The sequence below is a fragment of the Mixophyes fleayi genome, chromosome 5 (genome assembly GCF_038048845.1).
Source record: "Mixophyes fleayi isolate aMixFle1 chromosome 5, aMixFle1.hap1, whole genome shotgun sequence".
Taxonomy (NCBI): domain Eukaryota; kingdom Metazoa; phylum Chordata; class Amphibia; order Anura; family Limnodynastidae; genus Mixophyes; species Mixophyes fleayi.
Genome location: NC_134406.1, coordinates 120243674 through 120266831, shown reverse-complemented (window position 1 = coordinate 120266831; position 23158 = coordinate 120243674). Strand labels below are relative to the sequence as shown.

The following is a 23158-nucleotide window of genomic DNA, read 5'->3' as shown; positions in this document are numbered from 1 at the left end:
TTACATGCGACAACTTTTTCACCTCGTATAAATTGGCACAACTTATGCTCAAGCGAACCCTACTTGGTACTATGAGAAAAAATAAACCGGAACTATCTCGGCAAGTCACAAATAAGCAGGTGCATAGTTCATCTTTTTATTTCACGGAGAACACAATGGGTGTGAATTATGTTACAAAGAAAAATAAAACAGTCATTCTTTTTGAGCACCTTACATAAAGACAAACAAGTAAGTGATAGGCCAGACAAGAAACCAAACATAATTTTGGACTATAACGTGACAAAAGATGCAGTGGATATCTTAGATCAACTTGTGAACACGTACACTTGCAAACAGAAAACTAACCGATGGCCACTGATAATTTTATAATATCAGTGATATCAGTGCATACAATGCCTTTGTCCTATGGACTTCCAATAAACCCCAACTGGAGCAATAAGAAACTTGCAAATAGGAGAATATTTTTGGAAGAGCTTGGAAAAACACTCATCAAGCCCCACATTTCCTCAAGACAATATATGCCAGGGACAGTAGAGTCATGTACAATTGTGAAGAACATACAATCAACTACTCATGTTCCTCAACCAGGAACTTCTGCGGGGAATGTTACAGCGATCAAACGTGACAAATGCAAATTTTGTCCATCCAAGAATGATGATAAAACAAACATATATGTTTCAAGTGCGATAAACATGTTTCTAAATCCCATGTAACATATTATTGCCCAAATTATGCAAAGCAGTAAATTCCTATGTAAAACAACTTTACAAAAATGTTTGTAATTTTTGTTTGTTTTGGTTTGTTCATCTGAATGTTTATTTACTCTAATAAAAGTTTGAAGAATATCCCTTGTTTGAATGTTAATAAAATGGTTAGTTCCCTCTAGCTTTAGGAGTGGCAGGCAATTACAAACCCTTTAAGATATAATATCGAGGAGCATCTCCTCTTCCCTTTGTCTTTTCCTGTCTTTAGCTGAAGTAAGAGAGGAACAGTAGTAGTTTTTAGTTTATAGGGGCTTACTTGCTGCAATTTGTGTGGAAAGAAATAAAGACAGTAAAGCCCAGTAACTTAAGGTTTGTGGAGCCTGTCACAAGCCTTTATCTCTGGATTATGTTTTTTTTTTGTGCGACATGTATCCCCAAACCCTAAGGAAGCAATCCTTGTCCCTAGCTATTTAAGCACTTTATTGCATGGATGGCTAGATTATTTGTGACTAAAGAGAATTTATATCCTGTAGAGAGAACAAGGTCCCCAATAAGAATGGAATTAGAGGACATGGGTTCCAGTACGAACTGGGCTCTTTGGAGGATATGGAAGAACTCTCAAGTAGTGAATTGGGGAATTTAAACACCAAGACTATTTAGTGATAATGTGGATATTCTACTCGGGCACATATAAATCTATGGAAATTACTTTTACACCAATCTCCACTGCAGTTTTGAAGTCTCTATTTGAAGATCGCAGTAAAAGAAATAGTAGATTTTCCTGTGTATCCTGTAGTAAAGGATTTATTGCAAACAGGATGGGCTCAAGTGGAAATGTCTCTGTGTAACCAGAAAAGATGGTCTTTTATGCATCCCTTCAATGATAAGATGCACAGAAATGGAGTTCAGTTCCAAAGTGGATGCAGCAATAGCCAGTTTATCACCCAGAACGATTACTTTTTTTAGAAAATGGTGGTTCTCTAAGAGATCCTGTAAAAGGAAACTTATTTTACGCCGTAATTGCGCACGCTATCATCTTATTCTCCTTCTGGATGCGCTTGTTACATTACCATACGCATTTACAATTTCACTCTTATGGCACACCTTCTTCAGTCCTTTAAACCTAATTTATGGTATCACACAGATTTCTATATATAATATCTCCTGTATCAAGGCATTATAAATTCATATCCACAACGCAGGTATATATCCATGAAATAGAATCTTTACTTGTACAATAATGTGATAATATAATTTTGATAACATAATTTTATATACTATACATATAATAGATAACATTCTGTGTGTAGGTACAATATCTTAAGTTCTTGCTAATTATGTTTGTGTGTGTGTACATGCATGTGACTGTGTGTATGTATCTCAAACCATTCCCTTGTTATCTGCATTATCTTCATCTTAATCCTAATTGCACTATAGATCTATATATCCCTATTCCAGTACATATACTCACAATGTAATTTCTTCTTACAATGCAAAATCACAATCCAAAATGGTTGAATTGACAATGCTTTGTTACAAGCACATGTTTGCTCAAAAGGCCTAATTTACTAACAATGCAATGCAAAGTTAGCAACAGGCCCTTAACTTATTACAACCTGTATTAGCCAGTCCACCACAAATAGCTCTCTATTCAGCAGTTATCACACAATGTTCACTAATATTTCTTTAGTCTAACAGGGGAGGGGATATCTACAAACTCCCCAGCAACATTCACTAATTTCAATTCAAACTATGTGCATCCAAAGAAGCGTCTCCATCTCATCACATATCTGTTTAACTTGTAGCCATTACACATATAGGGGATGAGATCCAGCAAGGCAGATTACACAATTATAGGCACAGTCAAATACAATACAACTTAAATTAACATCTTAACATCTTCCTAAATAACACACTTACAAACGAACACATCTTAAAAGCTATACCACATGGTCTGTGGCTCTATAAGCAAAACTTACAGCACAGATATTTTCTGCCACAATAACCTCTTTGTGATTATTGTTAAGTTATATTATTGGAAATTAGCAAACAATGTAAAGACAGCTACAGTATTTCAAATATTTTACCTTTAAACTTCTAACAATATACAATGTACTCATATTTAAGTCTATTTCTTCGTGTTCAAAACATTACCAACGCCCCAAAGGGCACATGTAGCAAAATCTTTGTGTCTCTGTTTCCGAAATGAGGAGAGAAATCATCTGTGTGTCTCTGTTAGCAGTCTGATCCAAAAAGTCTGCCTTGGTCTTGCAGAGCTGGTTACAAAACTGTGAGATGGACTGATGTACCTAATTGGAGGTCAATTGTTTTTATATGTAAATGTACCTAGCCTTACAGTTCTCCTCAGACAAAAGCCAGTACAGGTCTATCTATGGCTTCAGTGGCTAGAGCACTCAGACTATTGGGGAGTCTCGTCATACAGATGTCCAGAAAAATATTAGTAGACAATATTTACTGAGCAGTATTAAAGTTATGTAGAGAGGAATAGATTTACTTTGTGAGGCAATGTTGTATGCCAATTACCTTTTCAGCCAGAACCATGTCTTCAATGGTGGTATCTAGGAGATCTTTCTGACTGAATCTATGGGCAGCAGGTGCTCAAACTAAAAATAGTCAATGCTCCTATGTGAATGTTCTTTACTCTGAGGATATACTAGACACCATGATTGACAAGTTTTCTGGGGGTAAATCTGCATACCGCAAGATTTAAATGTTAAGTGTTTCTCATTATTTCGCCAACACTTTAAAGATGTAAGCTGTTATAAACCTGGCAAACCGTACACTAGACAAGGTGGAACCACTGCATCCAAACAACCCTTTCGAGCATTCAGGCTCGAAGAAGTGAGATCAGGTCAAAATACGTTGCAATAACTATGGCCTGGCTCATTCCCCACTATCGCCTATTGGCATCCGAATCACAGTTGAGAAATGTGATTTTGTTAAGCTGGCGCCATCTTGTTGCCTTACAGCCATTTTGTCCTTGTACAGCTTAAAGACAGCTTTAATGCAGCTAGTTTGTAGAAGTTATTGATTATTATTTTGTTGTTTGCAAGAAGCTGTGCCCATGACCTGGGATATGGCAGACTGGAGATAAACCACCCTTTACTAAATTCTCCCTTGGGAGAATTCCTGTGAGAATGTAGCAAGGTCTGTGTAATGAAGGGGAGTAGTTTGCTGAAATACATGATTTTGTGTAACCAGAGTGCTATAAGTATGTGCATTTGTAAACAATAAAGTAGAGCTAATTGCACACACAGAACTTGCAGTGTCTTTTATTCTCTCCGGCTGATGAGCTCATAAACTGGTAAACTGACGCTTACAGGTGAACTGACTGATTACATCCAACACGGCATATGCAGATAAATGGATACATACTTCTAAAGGGGTTCTAGACATTGTCAGAAAGTTTTGCAAGATAAAATTTCATCATGCTCCAATGGGAAACTTGGATCATATCCAGAACCCCTTCAGCTCCAGCCGAATTGTAAGCTTTATACATCAGTCTACAAACTATAAGTTCATGGGATCTCTCTTGTTTCTGCAGCTTTCTGGTCAGAAAAACCTCAGCGGCTTTCCTTACTATTCTAGATCTAAGAAGATTTAAGTACTCTGTCCATGTAAGACATTTTTGTATGCAAGCCTGTAAATTCAATTCTCACTGCTATAAGCAAAGGTGATTTTTTATTTTTTTTGCATCTTTTTAGTTCTTTATGATGCCTACTGCTATATTAGAGATTTCATAGATTCTGCATTTCCAGTTCACTTGCCTTCTCTTTGTTCTGGGAACATTCCAGAGAACTTTCAGCAATATGTAAATTACACTGGTAGCAGAATTATGGAAACAATAGGTCAGCATCTATCCCCTATCTAGTTGACTGGGAAATGGGAGCAGATGGTCCGATCCAGGATATCTCAAGTAATGACTTCTGCATGTCTAATGTCTTTCTATCAGAACTGGTGTTCAAATAAACACGGTACAAGACAAAGTTACTCTACTGAAGGAGATATGCATCAAGATCCAGTCGTTAGCTTGTCAATTACAGGTCTAACTTCAAATTACAATACAAAGGTGTCATCTCCTTCTAATAATGCTTTCCTCCACCATAGGTATTCTGCAAGATGGCATATGCAAAATTTCCAGTTAGACTTGGGATTGCAGGCAATTATCAGTGGATTGTGCCAGGCCATGAGGGAGTCTCCCAACTGTTTTCGGATTCCCAAATTAAGTGAATTGGGAGTGTAACCAAACTGGATAATTTGACTTGGCTCATCTCCTGCCTTAAGTAGCACAGTGGACATGGTAACTAAATGAGAAGAAATTACACATAAATGTGCCAGAATTGCAGACTGGTATGCAATTCAGTAATTTAATCCCCTCTTACAAGCAGGGCCGGATTAACCCGAGGTCTAACTGGGTTACAGCCCAGGGGCCTCGGGCATTCAGGGGGCCCTTGACAGACCTCAGCAGAATTATTTTTTGGGGCGGGGGCGCCCCCGGCCCGATCAATGCTGAGCTCTGTCACTGCTGTCCTCCTTCTCCGGCGCTCAGTAATCTCCTTACTGAGGAGATCTCGCGAGAGTGGCAGTGACAGGAGCAGGTAAGCGCTGGGGGGGGGGGAGGGGGGGGGGCGGTCGGCTAACAGGGGGGCCAGTCTGCTAACGGGGGGGCCTCACAGGGGAATGGGGGCCCCCTTAGCCCAGGGGCCTCCATTCCGTTAATCCGGCCCTGCTTACAAGGAACAATTCTTCTCTCATCACAAAGTTCCAGGAACAGAAGGGACAAATGCAATGGTAATCTCATGGACCTTTTAACTGGAGCATGTCTCTTCTCTCTTTTTTTTTTTTTTTTTTTTTTTTTTTTAATTCTCATTGCTTGCAACCTGAAGAAGATGAAAAAATTAAAAGCAGGCGCAATATGAATCCTTCCATTCTGGACACAATGCATATCCCAAACTACTGAAAACCAGACATTAATAGCAACAGTGACCTCTACCTCTTAGGCCAAACCTCCTACACAAAGACCAAATTCTTCATCCAAATCCATAAATGCTCTTGATGGCATGGAGATTAAGCGGTCACAGCTCAGATGTAAAGGAATCCTAGAGAAAGCTATTGACAAACTTCTACAGGCAAGAAGAGATAGTTATTTGGTGGTTTGTTATAAAACTCGGGTGAAAATTATGTGATGTGAGTCTAACGACATTATTTTCTGCAAGGTGGCTTAAGAATACAGGTTTTTGCACCTTTTTTTTTTTTTCCTTCAAGCAGTAAAATGTTTCCTCTCATTAACTTCTTTAAATAGGATTACTAATAGAAAATAATCAGCCAAAGGCAGACATCAAGGCAGTGCTACCATTTTTGTACAATGAGGCTCTGGATTTTCCATGCACTAAACGTGGCATTGCAAGAACCCTGAATAAGCTGGGCCTGCTCCAACAGGGTCCATTATGTTGTCCATATCCCATTGCTGCATCTAAAGGCGTGGAGATTAAGCTTGGTTTTCCGAAAAAGGCTGATTTAACTTAACAGAAGGTCAAGCAATTCTATATCTTCCAAAGTGAATCTCACAACTGTCATATTGTATTGGCAACTGTGTATATTTGGGCATAATATATAATGATTGAAGGTGGAAATACTATTATGGGCAGCACAGTGGCTTAGTGCTTAGCGCTTCTGCCTCACGCACTGGAGTCATGAGTTTGATTCCCGTCCATGGCATTATCTGTGTGGAGTTTGTATGTTCTCCCTCTGTTTGTGTGGGTTTCCTCCAGGTACTCGTTTCCTCCCACACTCCAAAAACATACTGGTAGGTTAATTGGCTGCTATCAAACTGACCCTAGTGTGTATATGTGTGTGTATACACACTATATGGACAAAAGTATTCGGACACTTGACCATTACAGGGACTGTAATGACATTGTATTCAAATACATATACTTTAATATGGAGTTGGTTCCCATTTTGCAGCAATAACAGCTTCCACTCTTCTTGGAAGTCTTTCCACAAGATGTTGGCATGTTTGGGAATTTGTGCCCATTCATTCTGTAGAGCATTTATGAGGTCAGGCACTAATGTTGGACGAGAGAGCCTGGCTCTCAATCTCCGTTCCAGTTCATCCCAAAGGTGTTTGATGGGGTTGAGGTTAGGGCTCTGTGTGGACCAGTCAAGTTCTTCCACATCGAACTCATGAAACCATGTCTCTATTCCTGTGACCTACAGATTAGACAAAATCGAATCCGTTCCCAGCTGTTACTGAGGTTTGGACCCAGCTTTTTCCGGTACCACCGCTCTGGCCAGTGTGATAGGCCAAGGGGATCCATCTGTAGCAACCCTGATCAATTGGAAGAGGTCAAGAGTACCAGCCCAGGTACACCAGCAAGGGGTACATTAACAGTGTCAGTTACCCAGAAGAAACCCGGTACTGGATGCCGGTAAGGAGTCCAGTGGTGGCAGCATTTGTAAGCCCCTCCTACTGTGGCAAGAAGGCGCATTTGGGATAACGAAAGGGAACGGTGGCAAAGTAAGCCCAGACCGTTCTTGGCAACAGCAGACAGGGTGGCATAGGCGTTCCATCCTGTCACAATTGCCCTTCACTGGAGATAAGGGGCCTAGCCCAAACTCTGTAAAACCACCCCATACCATTATCCCTCCCTCACCTTCACAGTTGGCATAATGCAGTCAGGTAGCATTCTCAAGGCGTTCGCCGAACCCAGACTCGCCCATCTGACTGCCAAACAGAGAAGCGTGATTAGTCACTCCACAGAATACGTTTCCACTGCTCCACAGTCCAGTGTCTGTGTTTTTTACACCACTCCATCTGTCGCTTGGCGTTGATCTTGGTAATGTGAGGCTTGTATGCAGCTTCTCGGCTATGGAAACCCATCCCAGTAAGCTCCCGACGCACAGTTTTTGTGCTTACATTAATGCAAGTGTAGGTTTGGAACGCTTCAACTATGGAATTAGCAGAGCGTTGATGACTTTTACGCACCATGCGCTTTAGCAGTCATAGACCCAGCTCTGTGATTTTACTTGGTCTTACGCTTCGTGGCTGAGTTGCTGCTTTTCCTAACTGCTTCCACTTTCTAATAGTATCGCTTACAGTTGACTGTGAAATATCCAGCAGTGTTGAAATTTCACGAACAGTCTTATTGCAAAGGTGGCATCCTATCACAGTACCACGCTTGATGTCACTGAGCTCTTCAGAACGACCCATTTTGTGTATCAAATGTTTGCAAATGGAGACCGCATGGCTAGGTGCTTTATTTTATACATCTCTGGCAATGGGTTTGATTGAAACACCTCAATTCAATAATTAAAAGTTGTGGCCAAATACTCTTGTCCATATAGTGTATGTTAGAGAATTTAGTCTGTAAGCTCCAATGGGACAGGGACTGATGTGAATGAGTTCTCTGCACAGCGCTGTGAAATTAGTAGTGCTATATTAATAGATGATGATGATTTAATACAGTTAAAGGCCCAGACATGTACTATGCATGCTAGAAAAGGTTTTGGAAGAAATTCACATATTTGTGCATTCAGAGGGTAAAGAGCTAAGAAAAGCACAGATGATCCTAATCCTAAAATTTTTCAGTGGCATATATTATAACGCTACATCCTGGAGGTGCGCCTGGCCAAAGATAAATTTATTGCATTGTCCCTGCAAGCTGTCAAGCGCTTTAGACCTTAATTAAAGGGCTCATCAGCTGAACCTTTTGAACCTTTTGAACCCCTTTGGAAAGATTTTCTAAGGTAGGCAACTCTGAAGGAACTTTTTCTTGTAGCTGTTACTTCTGCCAGATGGATAGGAATACTGCATGTGCAAAGGTTCCAGGATCCCTATACAAACATTCTGCATACTAAGGTGATCCTAAAGGCCAACGCCCATATCATACATAAAGTCATTTCAAACTGTCACATCAATCAGGAGCTGGTTCCTTCCCTCCTTCTCTCTCATTGCAAAAGATTCTAAGCCAGAGGCCTTACACACTATGATAAAAATAAGGACCTGTGACAAGTGTCCGAAATTACCAATGTGCAGTGATCTGTCTAAAGTACTTAAGTCCCATAGATTGCAGCTGTGGGACAAAAAATAAAGAAGCATGTGGAAACAAAAAAATAATAAAAAAAAAAAAAATTCATTGTCTAGCTGCTAAAATAGCAATATATAAGGATATAGTGCACTTACCATGGTGAAGTACTCAACTTTGCATATAATATTCACTGTTCTCCCCAGCACTTATTTCCCAGGTGCTCCACCCGGCTGTTTTTGCTTGACACCCAGTGTTTGGAGTCCAACAGAGTCCTATTACAATAGAATAAACCAGTGGTTCCCAAACTTTTGCAGTCCGCGGCACCCTTAGGGGCATATTCAATTAGCTTTTTGATTCGCGGTAACGCGCGTTGCCGCGAAAAGTGCGCGTTCTTGCGGGTATTACGGTACCGCATTAACGCGGATTTTCGTTCGCAACCCTATGGGCTGCGAACGAAAATCCACGTTATTGTGGTACCGTGAATTACGTTTCGCGGCTGTTCCGGCGCGTTACCGCGAATCCAAAAGCTAATTGAATATGCCCCTTAGAGTCTCCATAATTTTTCCAAGGCACCCCTCCAAAATAATTACCGAGCAGTCCCGTTTTATAAGTAGTCAAAAAGACGTAATAAGTATTTAGGTCAGAACAGAAATACTTATTTAGTTGTATGCAAAAATAATACACATAAATCCAAGGGAAAATAATTTATTTATGTATATTTTTTTCAATTATATTTCTGTCAAAGAATAATTTACAGCTAACACACACTGGCCCCCTGCATCCACACACTCTGTGCTCCCTGCATCCACACACACTGTGTCCCCCTCAGCCCTCTGCCCCCTCAGCCCTCTGCGCTCTGCCCCCTCAGCCCTCTGCTCCCTCAGCCCTCTGTGCTCTGCCCCCTCAGCCCTCTGCGATCTGCCCCCTCAGCCCTCTGCGCTCTGCCCCCTCAGCCCTCTGCCCCCTCAGCCTCTGCGCTCTGCCCCCTCAGCCTCTGCGATCTGCCTCCTCAGCCTCTGCGATCTGCCCCTCGCTGTGCCCCCTCTGTATTGTGCCGTGGACAGGAAGAAGAAAAAAACCCAAAAAAAACTACTTACCAATCCGGCGGCGCCTGGGACCCAGCATCCTCCTCCTTCCTCGCTTCTCACTGAATGCCGGGCGTGACGTCACGCCCGCATTCAGTGAGAAGCGAGGAAGGAGGAGCATGCTGGGTCCCGGGCGCCGCCGGATTGGTAAGTCGTTTTCTTTCTTTTTTTTTTTCTTTTTCCTTCCTTTTCTTTTTCCTGGCCCGCGGCACCCCTGTGACAGCGCCGCGGCACCCCTGGAAGCCGCGGCGCACAGTTTGGGAACCTAGGGAATAAACCATTGTATTCTTCTATTAGAACAGGCAATATGTAAGCACTATAGCCAGCAGTGTGTGTTGGACCACTGACCACCAGTCTGACCAGTCCTGGAAGGTGTGGGTAATAACCTCCAAAATTTTCCAATATTATTGCAAAGTTTTACACTGCCTCCACCCGGCTGCATCTTAATGCCACCTGGCTTGCAAAATGTTCTGGGGAGAACACTGATATTCAGTGTAAATTTCCAATCAAGCCTTTGTACATACAGCAATTATGATGTTCAATTCGGTTATGTTCATCCATATATCCACTGTTTGACATAAAATAGATAAGCTCTCGCTTTATTCCAAAATAATTATTTAATCCTTATGGTACACTATTTTAGGCAGCATAAATCAGCAATATTTATTTTTGACGGCATGGCAGTGGAATGGAACTCTCTGCATGCGATTTCTAAACATTGTAAATGCAACGGCCTCTGCAGAAGCAAAATTTGTGAAAAAAGTACGACAAGTTTTAATTTTCCTGGCGTAGGGGTGAACTAACTTCCTTGATACAAGTCCAAGAATGATTGCAGTCTTGGACAGAGAGAAAGAAATTGGAGCTATATGGCGATATTAAGGCACATTGATATTTTCTTAATTTGGTCTAGGACAGCTATTGAGTTTGTATATGTTTGAGCTGCTTGGATCTTCCATTTAAATTCACATCACATTAATGTACATAGTCAAATTCCTGAATACCACAGTCTTGCATAGACAATGGCTATGGGATTACTTTTCATAAGAAACCAAATGAATGCTGCTTAAATAAGACATAGTATCAATATAAACACAAGCTACTGTTGCTAGTAAGCATGTGACATTAGTTTACTGGCAGTAATGTTACAAAAATCAAACAACATTGGCCTCTTGTTGCTTTTGATCCAAGAGTCAAAGGGGCACTTAGCTATAGCAGGGAGACTGAATCTTAAACAACTCTTTGGGGCATATTCAATTGTCAGCGAGTATTTTATTTAGAACGTGTTAAGTCATTTTCCCGCTGTTTTTTATAATTTTCGAGCGGGTTAACTTTACCCGCAATTCAATTCCATTGTTAACGCTACGGTCCTCTCGTACTCCAGTAGAAGGTCTATTGAAAGTATAGGGTGTGGAGAGGCAGCCGTGTTAAAAGCTATTCAATTGTTTTTTAACGAGGCGGGTAAAACAGACAAATATGCTGTTTTATCTCGCACCTCCTTGGGGTGTGTTAAAAATTAAAAACCTCTGAAAAGTAGTTGAAATCATGTAAAAATGTGGGGCAAAAAGTTAAACTTATGTTTATCACTAATGCCTAACTTGTGTAAGTTGATTTTCTTGTAAAAAAAATAATGAAATGAATGAAGAAAAATAAATGACTAATTATATTTACGTATGTTTTTGTTACAAATATGAATGTAGTAATGTGTTTTGATATGGTATAGATGATTGTATGGTAAAAAATAGTTCAATTTAAAAATATGCTAAATAAAGTACTGTAATGTAGATATTATCAATGTGTAATGCAATCTAATGTATGGAAATGTATGCAAAACCATTTTTCTTTTTTTCTTATACATGACAGCATTAAAACTCCCCTTCACACCCCTAAAGTCTCGCAAACACAATTTTTAACGTGCAGGGGCAGCGTTACCTCTTTTGCAATTGAATTGCACAAGTTTTCCCGCTGCGCTACCTCCAAACAGTCGCTATTGCCGGCAAAAACCCACGCGGGACTTTGTTTTGTCCGTGCGGCATAAAAAAATATCGCTGACAATTGAATATGCCCCTTTGTATCCTGCCTTAGGTACAAGGCCAAGTAGATCAGCTATCTTAGTACATCCAGACTAGCTTATTTTAAAATGTTCTACTTGTTGTAGTCTGGCAACTGGTAGATATCCACATGATTGAATTAATATCATAAAATACAGTGGTATTTGAACTTCTGATCATTTTGTTTATACCTTAATCTGTCCATTTGTACTAATTTGTTTTCCCAGCATAATCAGAAATTTCCATTTTCACATATGCTGAATCACAGATCATGTATCAAGTCTGCCTTTACATTTGGATGTATTGATAAACCAACTATTTTCTATATTTTTACTTTAATATGTTAATGTGCATAATGTATTATTATCTTTAAAATGTGTGGCTTTGTGATTTATTTATTTTTTATTCATACACCATATTTTAAATAATGATATTAATGATTTTTTTATTTGACATTTTACTTAATTTGCACTGAATATTTTAAAATATTTATAGTTTGTTGGTGATATAATTCTGGGTTGCCATCTATTTGGCTGGTGTTTCCTGGATTTTCAATACATTTGTACTTTACTAATCCATTGTGCATTGCATTGTTTTACATTTTCATTGGTCCTGCCCAGTGCTGATGCAGGCCCCACTTTTTTGGTGTTTCACTGGTGTGAGGCTATGTATGAAGGTTGGATTACTCATTGCACTTTGTCTAGGCAAAGGTCCTAAATTGGAGAATTCAAGTGTTTATTCCAATTATTGTAGTCTGGGGTCTTGTTGGATCTATTGGATAATTAATGATTTTTATTCATTAATTGCACATTTATTAAGAATTTTTATCAAATACTTTAAAACAAACCACCCCTAAAATGTGTGCACATAAATGTTGCTTTGAAAGATGAAATGTGTTATTTATTAATGTGTAACTTATTATTATGATTTATTGGTATTTATAAGGCACCATAAAGTGTCCGCAGCACTGTACAAATGGGGATGTTTCACATTTACAAATTAAACAATGAGTACCTGATACATAGTTATATAATGTGCTACAAATTAAGGTTACATGGCAAATTGTGCAAAACAAGACCTATGTGGGCACAGATGAGCATAATATATGTATGCAAATAAGCCTGTAAATTGCTTGGCTTACGAAAACAAATCGGCATAAGGTATGACGGACAAACGAGGATGACAGAGAGTGTACAGACAGGAGACATAGGGTAGAGGACTCTGTCCGTGAGAGCTTACTTTGAATATATTCGTCTTCATATCACATACTAAGTAGAAAGCCAAAAAAAAATGTATACAGTATTTAGCAACAGTGCAATGTTACATTTTGGCAGATACCATGTTTATTTGAACAAAAAGCAAAATATTTTAACATGCATATTTTCAAATTAGATCATGAAGACACTGATTGTTGCCCTTCTACTGGCTGGTGTTATTCCTCTCCTACTTGGGCTTTTATTTGAATTAGTCATAGTTGCACCTCTGCGAGTACCTTTGGATCAAACTCCGCTTTTTTACCCTTGGCAGGTAAGTTGAAATCGTTAAACATGTACTTAGTGGTGATTGTTTCCTAATAATCTTTAAATAATGGAATTAAAAGCTGCAAAGCTTACATCAATTTGACTTCAATCACATTATAAAGAAGCTACTTACGATCAAATAATTTTTAGTCTTAATAAACAATGTCAAACCTGCAAAAGAGCTCCCATTTAAACATAAGCTCACCTCACCAATCCTAAAGTAACTAGGTCCAGGCTTGATCCAGGCTTTCTCCTCCAAATATAGTTGTTTATTTGATCCCCTTTGTCGATTTTATTGACTTTTTGTACAACCACCTATCTTACTTACTCCCTTCTCAACTCTGTAGTCAAGCTTCATCCAACATTCCTCTGAAACTGACCTCCCAAAAGGGTTCAGTGATCTAATTACAGCAAAGTCTAAGGGTCACTTCTCCATTCGCATCTTTCAGGATTGCTCAGATGATTTTGACACTTTTACTCACCCTTTTCTCCTGCACACTCTACTTGACACTTGTGACAGTTGTTTCTTGGATCACTTCCTACCTATCCAACCGCTGCTTTAGTGTATCTACCTCTGGCACTTGCTCCCTTTCACTTCAACTGTCATTTGGAATACACAAGCCTCTGTTCATAGCCCTTACTGTTACACCTCTTCTCTAGAATGTCCCAACACTCAACAATTCCAAAATTTCTCCAATTTTGCCTTCCCACTCTCAGACCAAAACCTCCTTTCCTTCAGCCTTACCTTACCTCGCCTTTCCTCCTTCACCCAAATACACACATACACAACAAAACCTAAGTACTCTTAACCCAATCCACTTCTCATTTTCACTAAAACAACTGTTTTCTCCAATGCCTGCATTGTCCTGTCCTAATCAGGCAGCCACTTTCTTTAACAAAACACTCACTTCAGCCCTAGACAATACAGCTACTACATATAGTCTGCAACGATCCAAACCCCAGCCATGGCAAAACAAACAGATCTGCTACCTGCAAAATGCAGAGCGCCAATGAAGGAAATGTCGTTCCTATCCCGATTTCCTCCACTATAATTTCATCCTTTCATCTTACAGCGCTGCCCTTTCAATTGTCAAACAAACATTATTCAAATTTCTAATATCCACCCAGTCTTCTAACCCACGTCACCTCTTTGCCACCTTCAACTCGCTTCTCTGACCACCTGCACCACCACCATCTCCTTCCTTCCTCACTGTCCATGATTTTGCCACCTATTTCAAAGACAAAATTGACACCATTCGACAAGATATTTCCTCTTGTCAAGTTCCACTCATTCTACCCACCTTTTAACTACACTCCCCAATCCACCCTTAATTCATTCTCTCCAGTAACTGAAGACGAAGTCTTTGCACTCATTTTATCATCTCACCCTATAACCTGTCCACTCGACCCTATTCCCTCCCAACTACTCCGCTCCCTCTCCTCCACTGCATGCCCACCTCTTATTCACCTCTTCAACCTGTCTCTCTCCACTGGCACATTTCCATCCTCCTTTAAATATACGCTCATCTCATCTATTCTAAAGAAACCATCTCTCGATCCAGCCTCTCTCTCACCTAATACCGCCCTATTTCTTTCCTCCCTTTTGCCTCCAAGCTACTTAAGCAAATAGTGTACAAACACCTGTTTCGCTTTCTCTTTTCTCATTCCATCCACAACTCTCTGCAATCAGGCTTCCACCCCCAACTTTCCACTGAAACTGCTCACAAAAGTGACCAATAATCTACTTGCTGCAAAATCTAAGGGTAATTTCTCCATACTCCTTCTCCTGGACCTCTCTGTTGCTTTTGATACTGTTGATCACCCTCTTCTACACACCCTTCACTCCATTGGCCTTTGTGACAGTCCTTTCCTGATTCACTTCCTATCTATCAAACCACTCCTTTAGTGTTTCTACCTCTGGCACATTCTCCCCTCCACTCCCACTATCTGTTGGGATCCAACAATGCTCTGTTCTTGGCCCTTTACTTTTCTCATTGCACACCTCTTTTCTTGGAGCACTAATTTGCTCAATCGGCCTCCAATACCACCTCTACACTGATGACACCCAAATCTGTATCTCTTCCCCTGACTTCTCCTCTTCTGTACTTTCTCGTGTAACCAACTGTCTTTCTGCGATCTCCACATGGATGTCCCAACGCTACCTAAAGCTCAACATGTCCAAAACAGAGCTTATTATCGTCCCTAGTGCCAGAGTCAACACCTGCCCTCAAATCTTCCTGACTGTCAATAACACCACAATTTCCTCAGTCTCCCAAGCCCCGCTGCCTTGGTGTCACACTTGACTCCACCCTCTGCTTTATTCTTCACATCCAGACTCTCTCCCAGTTCTGTCGACTCCACCTTAAAAACATGGCCAGAATACGCCCTTTTCTTACAGCTCGTCGGGGTAAGTGGTGTCTGTTTAATCAGTTTCATTATACCGTACCCCACCTGTCCTGTCGCCTCCATCTTTGAAATATTGGTAGAATACTCCCTTTTCTTGCCCAAAATGCAAATAAAACTCTTATTCATTCTCTCATCATCTCCCATCTCAACTACTGCAACCTTCTCCTATCTGGCATTTTCTTCATCCATTTATCCTTGCTTCAATCCGTTCTAAATGCCACTTCAAAACTGTTCTGTCTGTTCTGCCACTTCTCATTAGCTGCATAAATTTTTACATTTGATCCCCTTATCTTTCAGATCCCAATTCATTTGATCTGCCTCTGACCTACACCTATTCTGCCGTCTTGCTACCCACTGATGGAATTCCTTACCATTCCCAATCACACTTCCCAGCTTTTATTATTACATAACATACACTTCATAAAAACACCCAAGTCTCACAGAACCCTATAAAATGTCCATGCAACATGAACTAATACTCCTTGGAGTAAAGCAATAGGTCAGTCCTTTCATTCAGAATTGAGTTACAGATGCTGTTTTTTATTAAAGCAGATGTGGAATGTTATTTGGGAATCAACAAATAAAATTCCAGGTAATAATAGGTGCACAGTTATTAATTGTCAGTATAGTCATCAACAAAGTATCATGGATCAAAATTCCAAGGCAAATATTAGGTGGATTTCTTAGTTCACTCTTTTTGCAAACTTAGTTCTCGAAAGTATTTAGGAAAGTGTAGCTCTCAATTGAGCAGTAGCACATTGAGATGGTATAGTTAGATACTTGTGGTTTCAAAATTAAGTCCACTTCTTCACCTGTATAGGCCCCGCATTAGAGATAAATGTTCCCGATTCACTTCTGTGCAAATTCAGAAGTTTTTCTTCAGTTGCTCTAAATGTGAAAATAACAAAGGTTGGGGTCATGTCTTGCCTCCCTAATTAACACAAAATAAGTAATATTTTCCAACATACCACAACACAGCATTCCACTCAAAATTGCAATGCTAAGCTTTCATGCCTTCCTTACTAATGCCAGAATTATTTCTTTTGTAACAATCACATTGCATAAATGTGAGAGGCTCTTTTTTGAAGGCCTAGAACACCTATGGTGATAAAGAGACTGTTTTTTTGTTTTCTCTTATTGCAGGATTGGGCTCTTGGAGTTTTACATGCCAAGATAATTGCTGCTATAACTCTGATGGGTCCTCAGTGGTGGCTGAAAATTGTAATTGAACAGGTATGGGACAAAAAAACATTTTATTGAAAAAAAAATGTTTTAATGTTTTTCGTATTGTTTTGTTTTTTCAAACTTAAGTTATGTTAGGAAACTTAGTAGGATCTATTGTTGCACACAGTAGGCTTGATGGATTAGTGAAAAATAGTTAATATGCATGATAAAACAAAAAACAGAACGGTTTGAGTCTGCCTAAAAGTGTTTGTTTGGAATATGTTCAAAAGTAAAAATAGCACCATTTATAGCACAGAACAGCTTAAGTAAAAGTATGCCTGCTGCTGACAAAGAGTAAATACTGAGCACATTGTTCAATTTGTTGGTCATATAGATCAGAGTGTCTGTCAGCAACACACAGTTCAAAGGACAGTACAACAGCCCCACGTCACATACACAGTCTTCTCTATCACCACATTCCCCCCATAGTGTCCATAAATAGTTGTTACAAATTATCTCTGTCTTGCCATGCTGCAGAGGTACAATTCTTCCAGTAATGTCCCTATCCCCAAAACTCTTGTAAATAAAATCTGAGTGACCGAAATTCAGTAGTTTCAGTGGAAACTATGTGACTTGGTTTGGCCATGTCATTTTAGCTGAAGCTCATTAACACTTCATGTTGACGCTTTGTTATAACATTGGTCATATGCTTAGTAGCAAGTTTAGTGTGTGTGGTGGTTTTGTAGGTCCAGTAGTTACTTCTGAGGCCCGTAAAAAATATGTTCACAATGATTTTAATAGACATTTAAATATAAAAAGTTGTCTTTTCGGATTAACCGATCTGCTAGTGGGCCACTTCTACTGCTGTTGGTGGACTGATGAATCTATTATGACATTATGGGGGGCGGGGCACCCCTCCTGACCCTTTCCTGAAAAAACTCCTCTTATTCTAATATCTGTGCTAGTGTTTCTATTGGTGCTGGTCTGTTGAAGTGATCGACTAAGTGCTCCAGAGAGTGGGCTCTACAATTCCCCCCTGCTATACGTGGGGTATTTTTAATTAACAGGCTTGCCCAAAGTGTATACAAAAATAGTTATATTTTTCTTGCTGCAATTCATTAACACAAATATTACTTCATTAAATAGCGCCAACAAAACATTAGACATATATAGCAACATGATTCACTATATATGATTTTTGTCCAGTATGCTGTTATTACAAATGTAAGTACATCTAGACTGTCAACATTTATACCATGTTTTACTATTTGATTTTTTAGGTTTATGCAAATGGAATACGCAATATTGATCTACATTTTATAATACGGAAACTGGCTGCTCCAGTCATCTCTGTTCTATTGTTGTCGCTGTGCATACCATGCATTATTTCTGCAGGCATTGTACCTTTAATTGGTATGTATACTTTCTTAGACTTGAAATTTGTTGTATATTTAGGGGCATATATACACATGGGCGGTAAACAAAGCACAAATATACATTACATGTCCAAAAGTATGTGAACATCCCTTCTAATTAGTGTGTTTAGTTATTTCAGCCACACCCATTGCTAACGGGTGCATAAAATCAAGCCTTATACAGCCTTGCAGTCACCATTGTGACACATTAACAGTAGAATGGATCGCACTGAAGAGCTGAGGGACTTTCAACATGGCATAGGGTGCCACCTTTCAAACTAATCAGTGCATCAAATACCTGCCCTGCTATAGTTGCTCCGGTCAACTGTAAAAGCTGTAATTGTGAAGTAAAAATGTCTAGGAGCAGCTACACAAGCTCACAGAACGGAACTACAAAGTGCTGAAGCTCATTGTTGCAACTGAGGACAGACAATTTTTACACACTCGCTACAGAGCTCCAAACTGCCTGTGGAAGTAACGTCAGTACAGGAGCTCTTCATCAGGAGCTTCATGGATTGGGTTTCTATGGCCAAGAAGCTTCACCCAAGCCTCGGACCACAATGCACAATGCCAAACATCGACTGGACTAGTGTAAAGCACACCGCCATTGGATACTGGAGCAATGGAAATAAGTTGACCTGAGTGACAATGCTTCACCATTTGGCAGTCTGGCAGATTAATCTGGGTTTCGCGGATACCAGGAGAACACTTCCTACTCGAATAGGCACAGCCAAATGTAAAATCTGCTGGAGGATGATTAATGGTCTTAAAGCTATTTTTTAAGTATTGACCAGGGCACCTTGGTTCCAGTGAAGGGAAATCTTAATGCTACAATATACAGTGAAATTATAGAGAATTGTGTGCTTCCCACTGTGTGGCAACAGTTTACCTTTTTTGTTTCAGAGTAACAATACTGCTGTGCACAAAGCAAAGTCCATCAAAAAATGGTTTCCAGAGTTTGGAGTGGAAGAACTTGACTGGCTTGCACAGAGCCCTGACTTCATCCCCATCAAACAACTTTGGGATGAATTGGAACGATGACTGTGAGCCAGGCCTTATCGCCCAACATTAGTGCCTGACCTCACTAATGTTCTTGTGGCTGACTGCATGCCAATTCCTGCAGCCATGCTGCAAAATCTAGTGGATCCGAGAAGATTGGAAGCTGATCATTGTAAAGGGGGCCTATCTTCATAATAACACCCGTGGTTTTGGAATTAGAGGTTCATCAAACACGTTATGGATGAGATGTTCGGGTGGCCACATACTTTTGCCATGTAGCATATACACTGATCGGCCACAACATTAAAACCACTAATATTGTGTAGGTTCCCCTCATGCCGCTAATACCCATCAAGGCATGGACTCCACAAGACCTCTGAAGGTGTGCTGTGGTATCTGTCACTAAGACGTTAGTAACAAATCCTTTAAGTCCTGTAAGTTGTGAGGTGTGGCCTCCATGACCCTCACTTGTTATTCCAGCACATCCCACCAATGCTTAATCGAATTGTAATCTTGGAAACTTGGAGGCCAAGGCAACACCTTGAAATCTTTGTCATGTTCCTCAAACCATTCCTGAACCATATTTGCAGTGTGGCAGAGTACATTATCCTGCTGAAAAAGGCCACTGCCATCAGGGAGTGCCATGAAGGTGTGTATTTGGTCTGCATTGTTTTGTTAGCTGGTATGTGTTAAAATAACATCCACTAGAATGCCAGGAGCCAAGGTTTCTCAGCAGAACATTGCCCAGAGCATCATACCGTTTCCACCGGCTTGTCTTCTTCCCATAGTACACCCTGGTGCCATCTCTTCCCCAGGTAAATGACACACATATTCTGCCGTCCACATGATGTGAAAGAAATTGTGATTCATCGGACCAGGCCACCTTCTTCCATTGCTTCATGATCCAGTTCTGGCGCTCACGTGCCTATTGTAGGCGCTTTCAGCTGTGGGCACACGTCGGCATGTTCATTTTGCAGCTACGCAGCAAGCTGCGATGCGCCGTGTATTCTGACACCTTTCTGTCATAGCCAGCATTAACTTTTTCACCAATTTGTGCTACAGTAGCTCTTCTGTGGGATAGGACCATATGGGCAAGCCTTCGATCCCCATGCGCATTAGTGTGCTTTGGGCGCCTATGACCTTGTCGCCAGTTCACCAGTTGTCCTTCCTTGGACCACTTTTTGTAGGTATTAACCACTGCACACCAGGAACACCCCACGAGTCCTTCCGTTTTGGAGATGCTCTGATCCAATCGTCTTGCCATCACAATTTAGCCCTTGTCAAAGTTGCTAAGATCCTTACCCTAGCCCATTTTTCCTGCTTTCAACACATCAACTTCAAGAACTGACTTCTCACTTGCTGACTAATATATCCCACCCCTTGACAGGTGCCATTGTAAGGAGATAATCAATGTTATTCACATAACTTGTAAGTGGTTTTAATGTTGTGACTGATCGGTGTATTTTAATATGTTAATGAAATCTACAAAGTCGATAGTTTAAACATTGTACTCACAAGGGAAAAAGCTTAGTGAGTTGAATTGGCATTAGACGAAATTATAATGTTCTTTGAACTCTTTCTCAATTTCAGTCATGTATATGTCTCCTTCTTTTTACAGATTAGTGTTTCTAGCAGCCTCGTTTTCCCCCCAAGGCTATAAAATGGGGATTGCTAATTTGTACCTGCTTCCTCATCTTACAGTGTATGGACCCTGGTAGCATTTAATGGACACTAGAGCTAAAGAAGGCATAATTAATTACCGTGAAGAACACATAGAGTTCATGCACTGTAATCTCTACAAAGTGCATTTGCAATGTTACATTTCTGTGCATGCTTTGTCCTGTGTTTTCAAAATGTAGGTGAATGGACTCATCATTGTTACATATAAATAATGCACTGTCTTTTTACCTCCTTTTACTGCAGGGTGCATGTATGTAGAGTAGCCTTACTTGGCAGCGTGGTCTTTCAATAATTTCTCAAAGTATCCTACATTTTTGTTACACACTAAATTGTCTTAAATTTATCTTGCAGGTGTCACTCCTGAAATGCAGAATCTAGTACAGCGTCGTATTTATCCTTTTCTGCTGATGGTGGTGATATTGATAGCAATACTGTCTTTCCAGATCCGCCAGTTTAAGCGCCTTTATGAACACATAAAGAATGACAAGTGAGACCATTTTTTGTGCTGTTTTTCATCAAATGAGGAATTTCTTTTACTATTTAACACTTTAATTTCCAAGAATGGCTTTAAGCTTAAACTAGTAGTACTAATTCTGTTGGGTTTTTTATATAAATTATTATAATCAAATTTTTTAAAAGAAATTGTCCTACATTTCTTATGAGTGATATTGTGTTTTCTACTTACAGCTAATTTTGTTTCTGTTTACTCTCAGATATCTTGTTGGTCAACGTCTTGTAAATTATGAACGGAAATTGGGTAAATCCAATGTATCTGCTTCAGCACATCCATCTCAGTTGGCACATGACTAAAAGGAAAAAGAAAGGACTAGGCCTCAATTACCTCCAAAGACTTCTGAATGCCATGCCTGTTTTAAAAGGCATTTACTAATTGTATTAGTCTACAGCAGATCTCTGATTTTGGCAGTTCACATGCACAGTCTGTTCATACTGTTACATCTTCAGAATTAACATTGGTCAGAATCTGCTCAAATATATGGACTTGCTGTTATCTACACCATATTGTCTTTGTATTCATGAACATTATGATCAGATGTGAGCAGAGGAGGGGGGGGGGGTGGGCATCTACTGAAGCATCCTGTGAATATCTTAATTGTAAATCTTAACGAAAACAAATGTATATTAATTTATTAAATCCACTTGTTCCTTTATTATTTTATTGGAACTTTTTTTTCTGGCCAGTGGAAGATTGCAGTGCTCGAAAGCTTTGTTTCCCTATTCATGAAATTTACTAGGCTTTTTGACCTTGCTGTGAACGGGAGATACATTACATAGAACACCAAAGCATAAATTTCAGCATAACAACTGGTAAAACAAAAGCATGTCAAATTTGTTTTCTCTTTCAGTTTTTTAGATTTTTGTTTTCCTAATTTGTTTTTATTTTGTATACATGTTTGCATTACAAATATTTTTTTAAATTTTATTTAATGCAAATAAAAACAAATAGCCATGTGAAAGATGCCTGATAATGTAAAACTACATGTTTATAGTGTTAACTGCAATACTTTATGCTGTGTGATGTTACTTCTTGCAATAAAATGCAGTAAAATTGGTTAAATTGTTAGAACAGATACAGGTATACAATCTTTTATCTGGAGATCCAGTATGTGTGCTTAAGGCTCACTTTCAGGGTCTATATGCTTTTCTTTCTGAGTGAGTAAGCATCCATTCTACACCGACTCCTTAAGTCCAAATTGTGGCTAGAAAAAGGCAAAGTTCGGAGACTTATTATAGTCTGAAAGAGTTGGAGCTTCCAAGTCTAAAGAGTGTGGAGTAACAGCCAGATGTACAAAGTGCTTTCTCCCTCAGAGATATTATTGAGCCCTATTATATTATTGGAGAGCTGTTTCACAACTTGGCTCTGATTCCCACTATTTGTGGCCATCTGGAACAATTTCATTTACACATTACATTTTGTTTGTAGGAGAGGCTGAAAGTCAGTCAAAGTTTTTATTCATTTTATGTAAAATTTGAGCTCTGTATGAGAGTCCGGGCCTGATGCAGAGTTTGAGCGCATTTACTTCCAACATCAGACTTAAAATGCTTGTCACTAAAGAAACACATTTGA

At 39.7% G+C, this 23158-nt stretch overlaps 1 protein-coding gene across 1 annotated transcript in view; it reads left to right on the top strand.

The window, feature by feature from the left end:
* The window catches only part of MARCHF6 (membrane associated ring-CH-type finger 6), a 211393-nt gene extending 188732 nt beyond the window's left edge, over window positions 1–22661 (top strand). The window contains exons 18-22 of the mRNA XM_075214373.1: window positions 13281–13415; window positions 16958–17047; window positions 18259–18391; window positions 21424–21559; window positions 21786–22661. Of these exons, the coding sequence (XP_075070474.1) occupies window positions 13281–13415; window positions 16958–17047; window positions 18259–18391; window positions 21424–21559; window positions 21786–21882 (591 nt within the window). The 3' untranslated portion in view covers window positions 21883–22661. The remainder of the gene's footprint in view (window positions 1–13280; window positions 13416–16957; window positions 17048–18258; window positions 18392–21423; window positions 21560–21785) is intronic.
* Window positions 22662–23158: the final 497 nt, after the last annotated feature.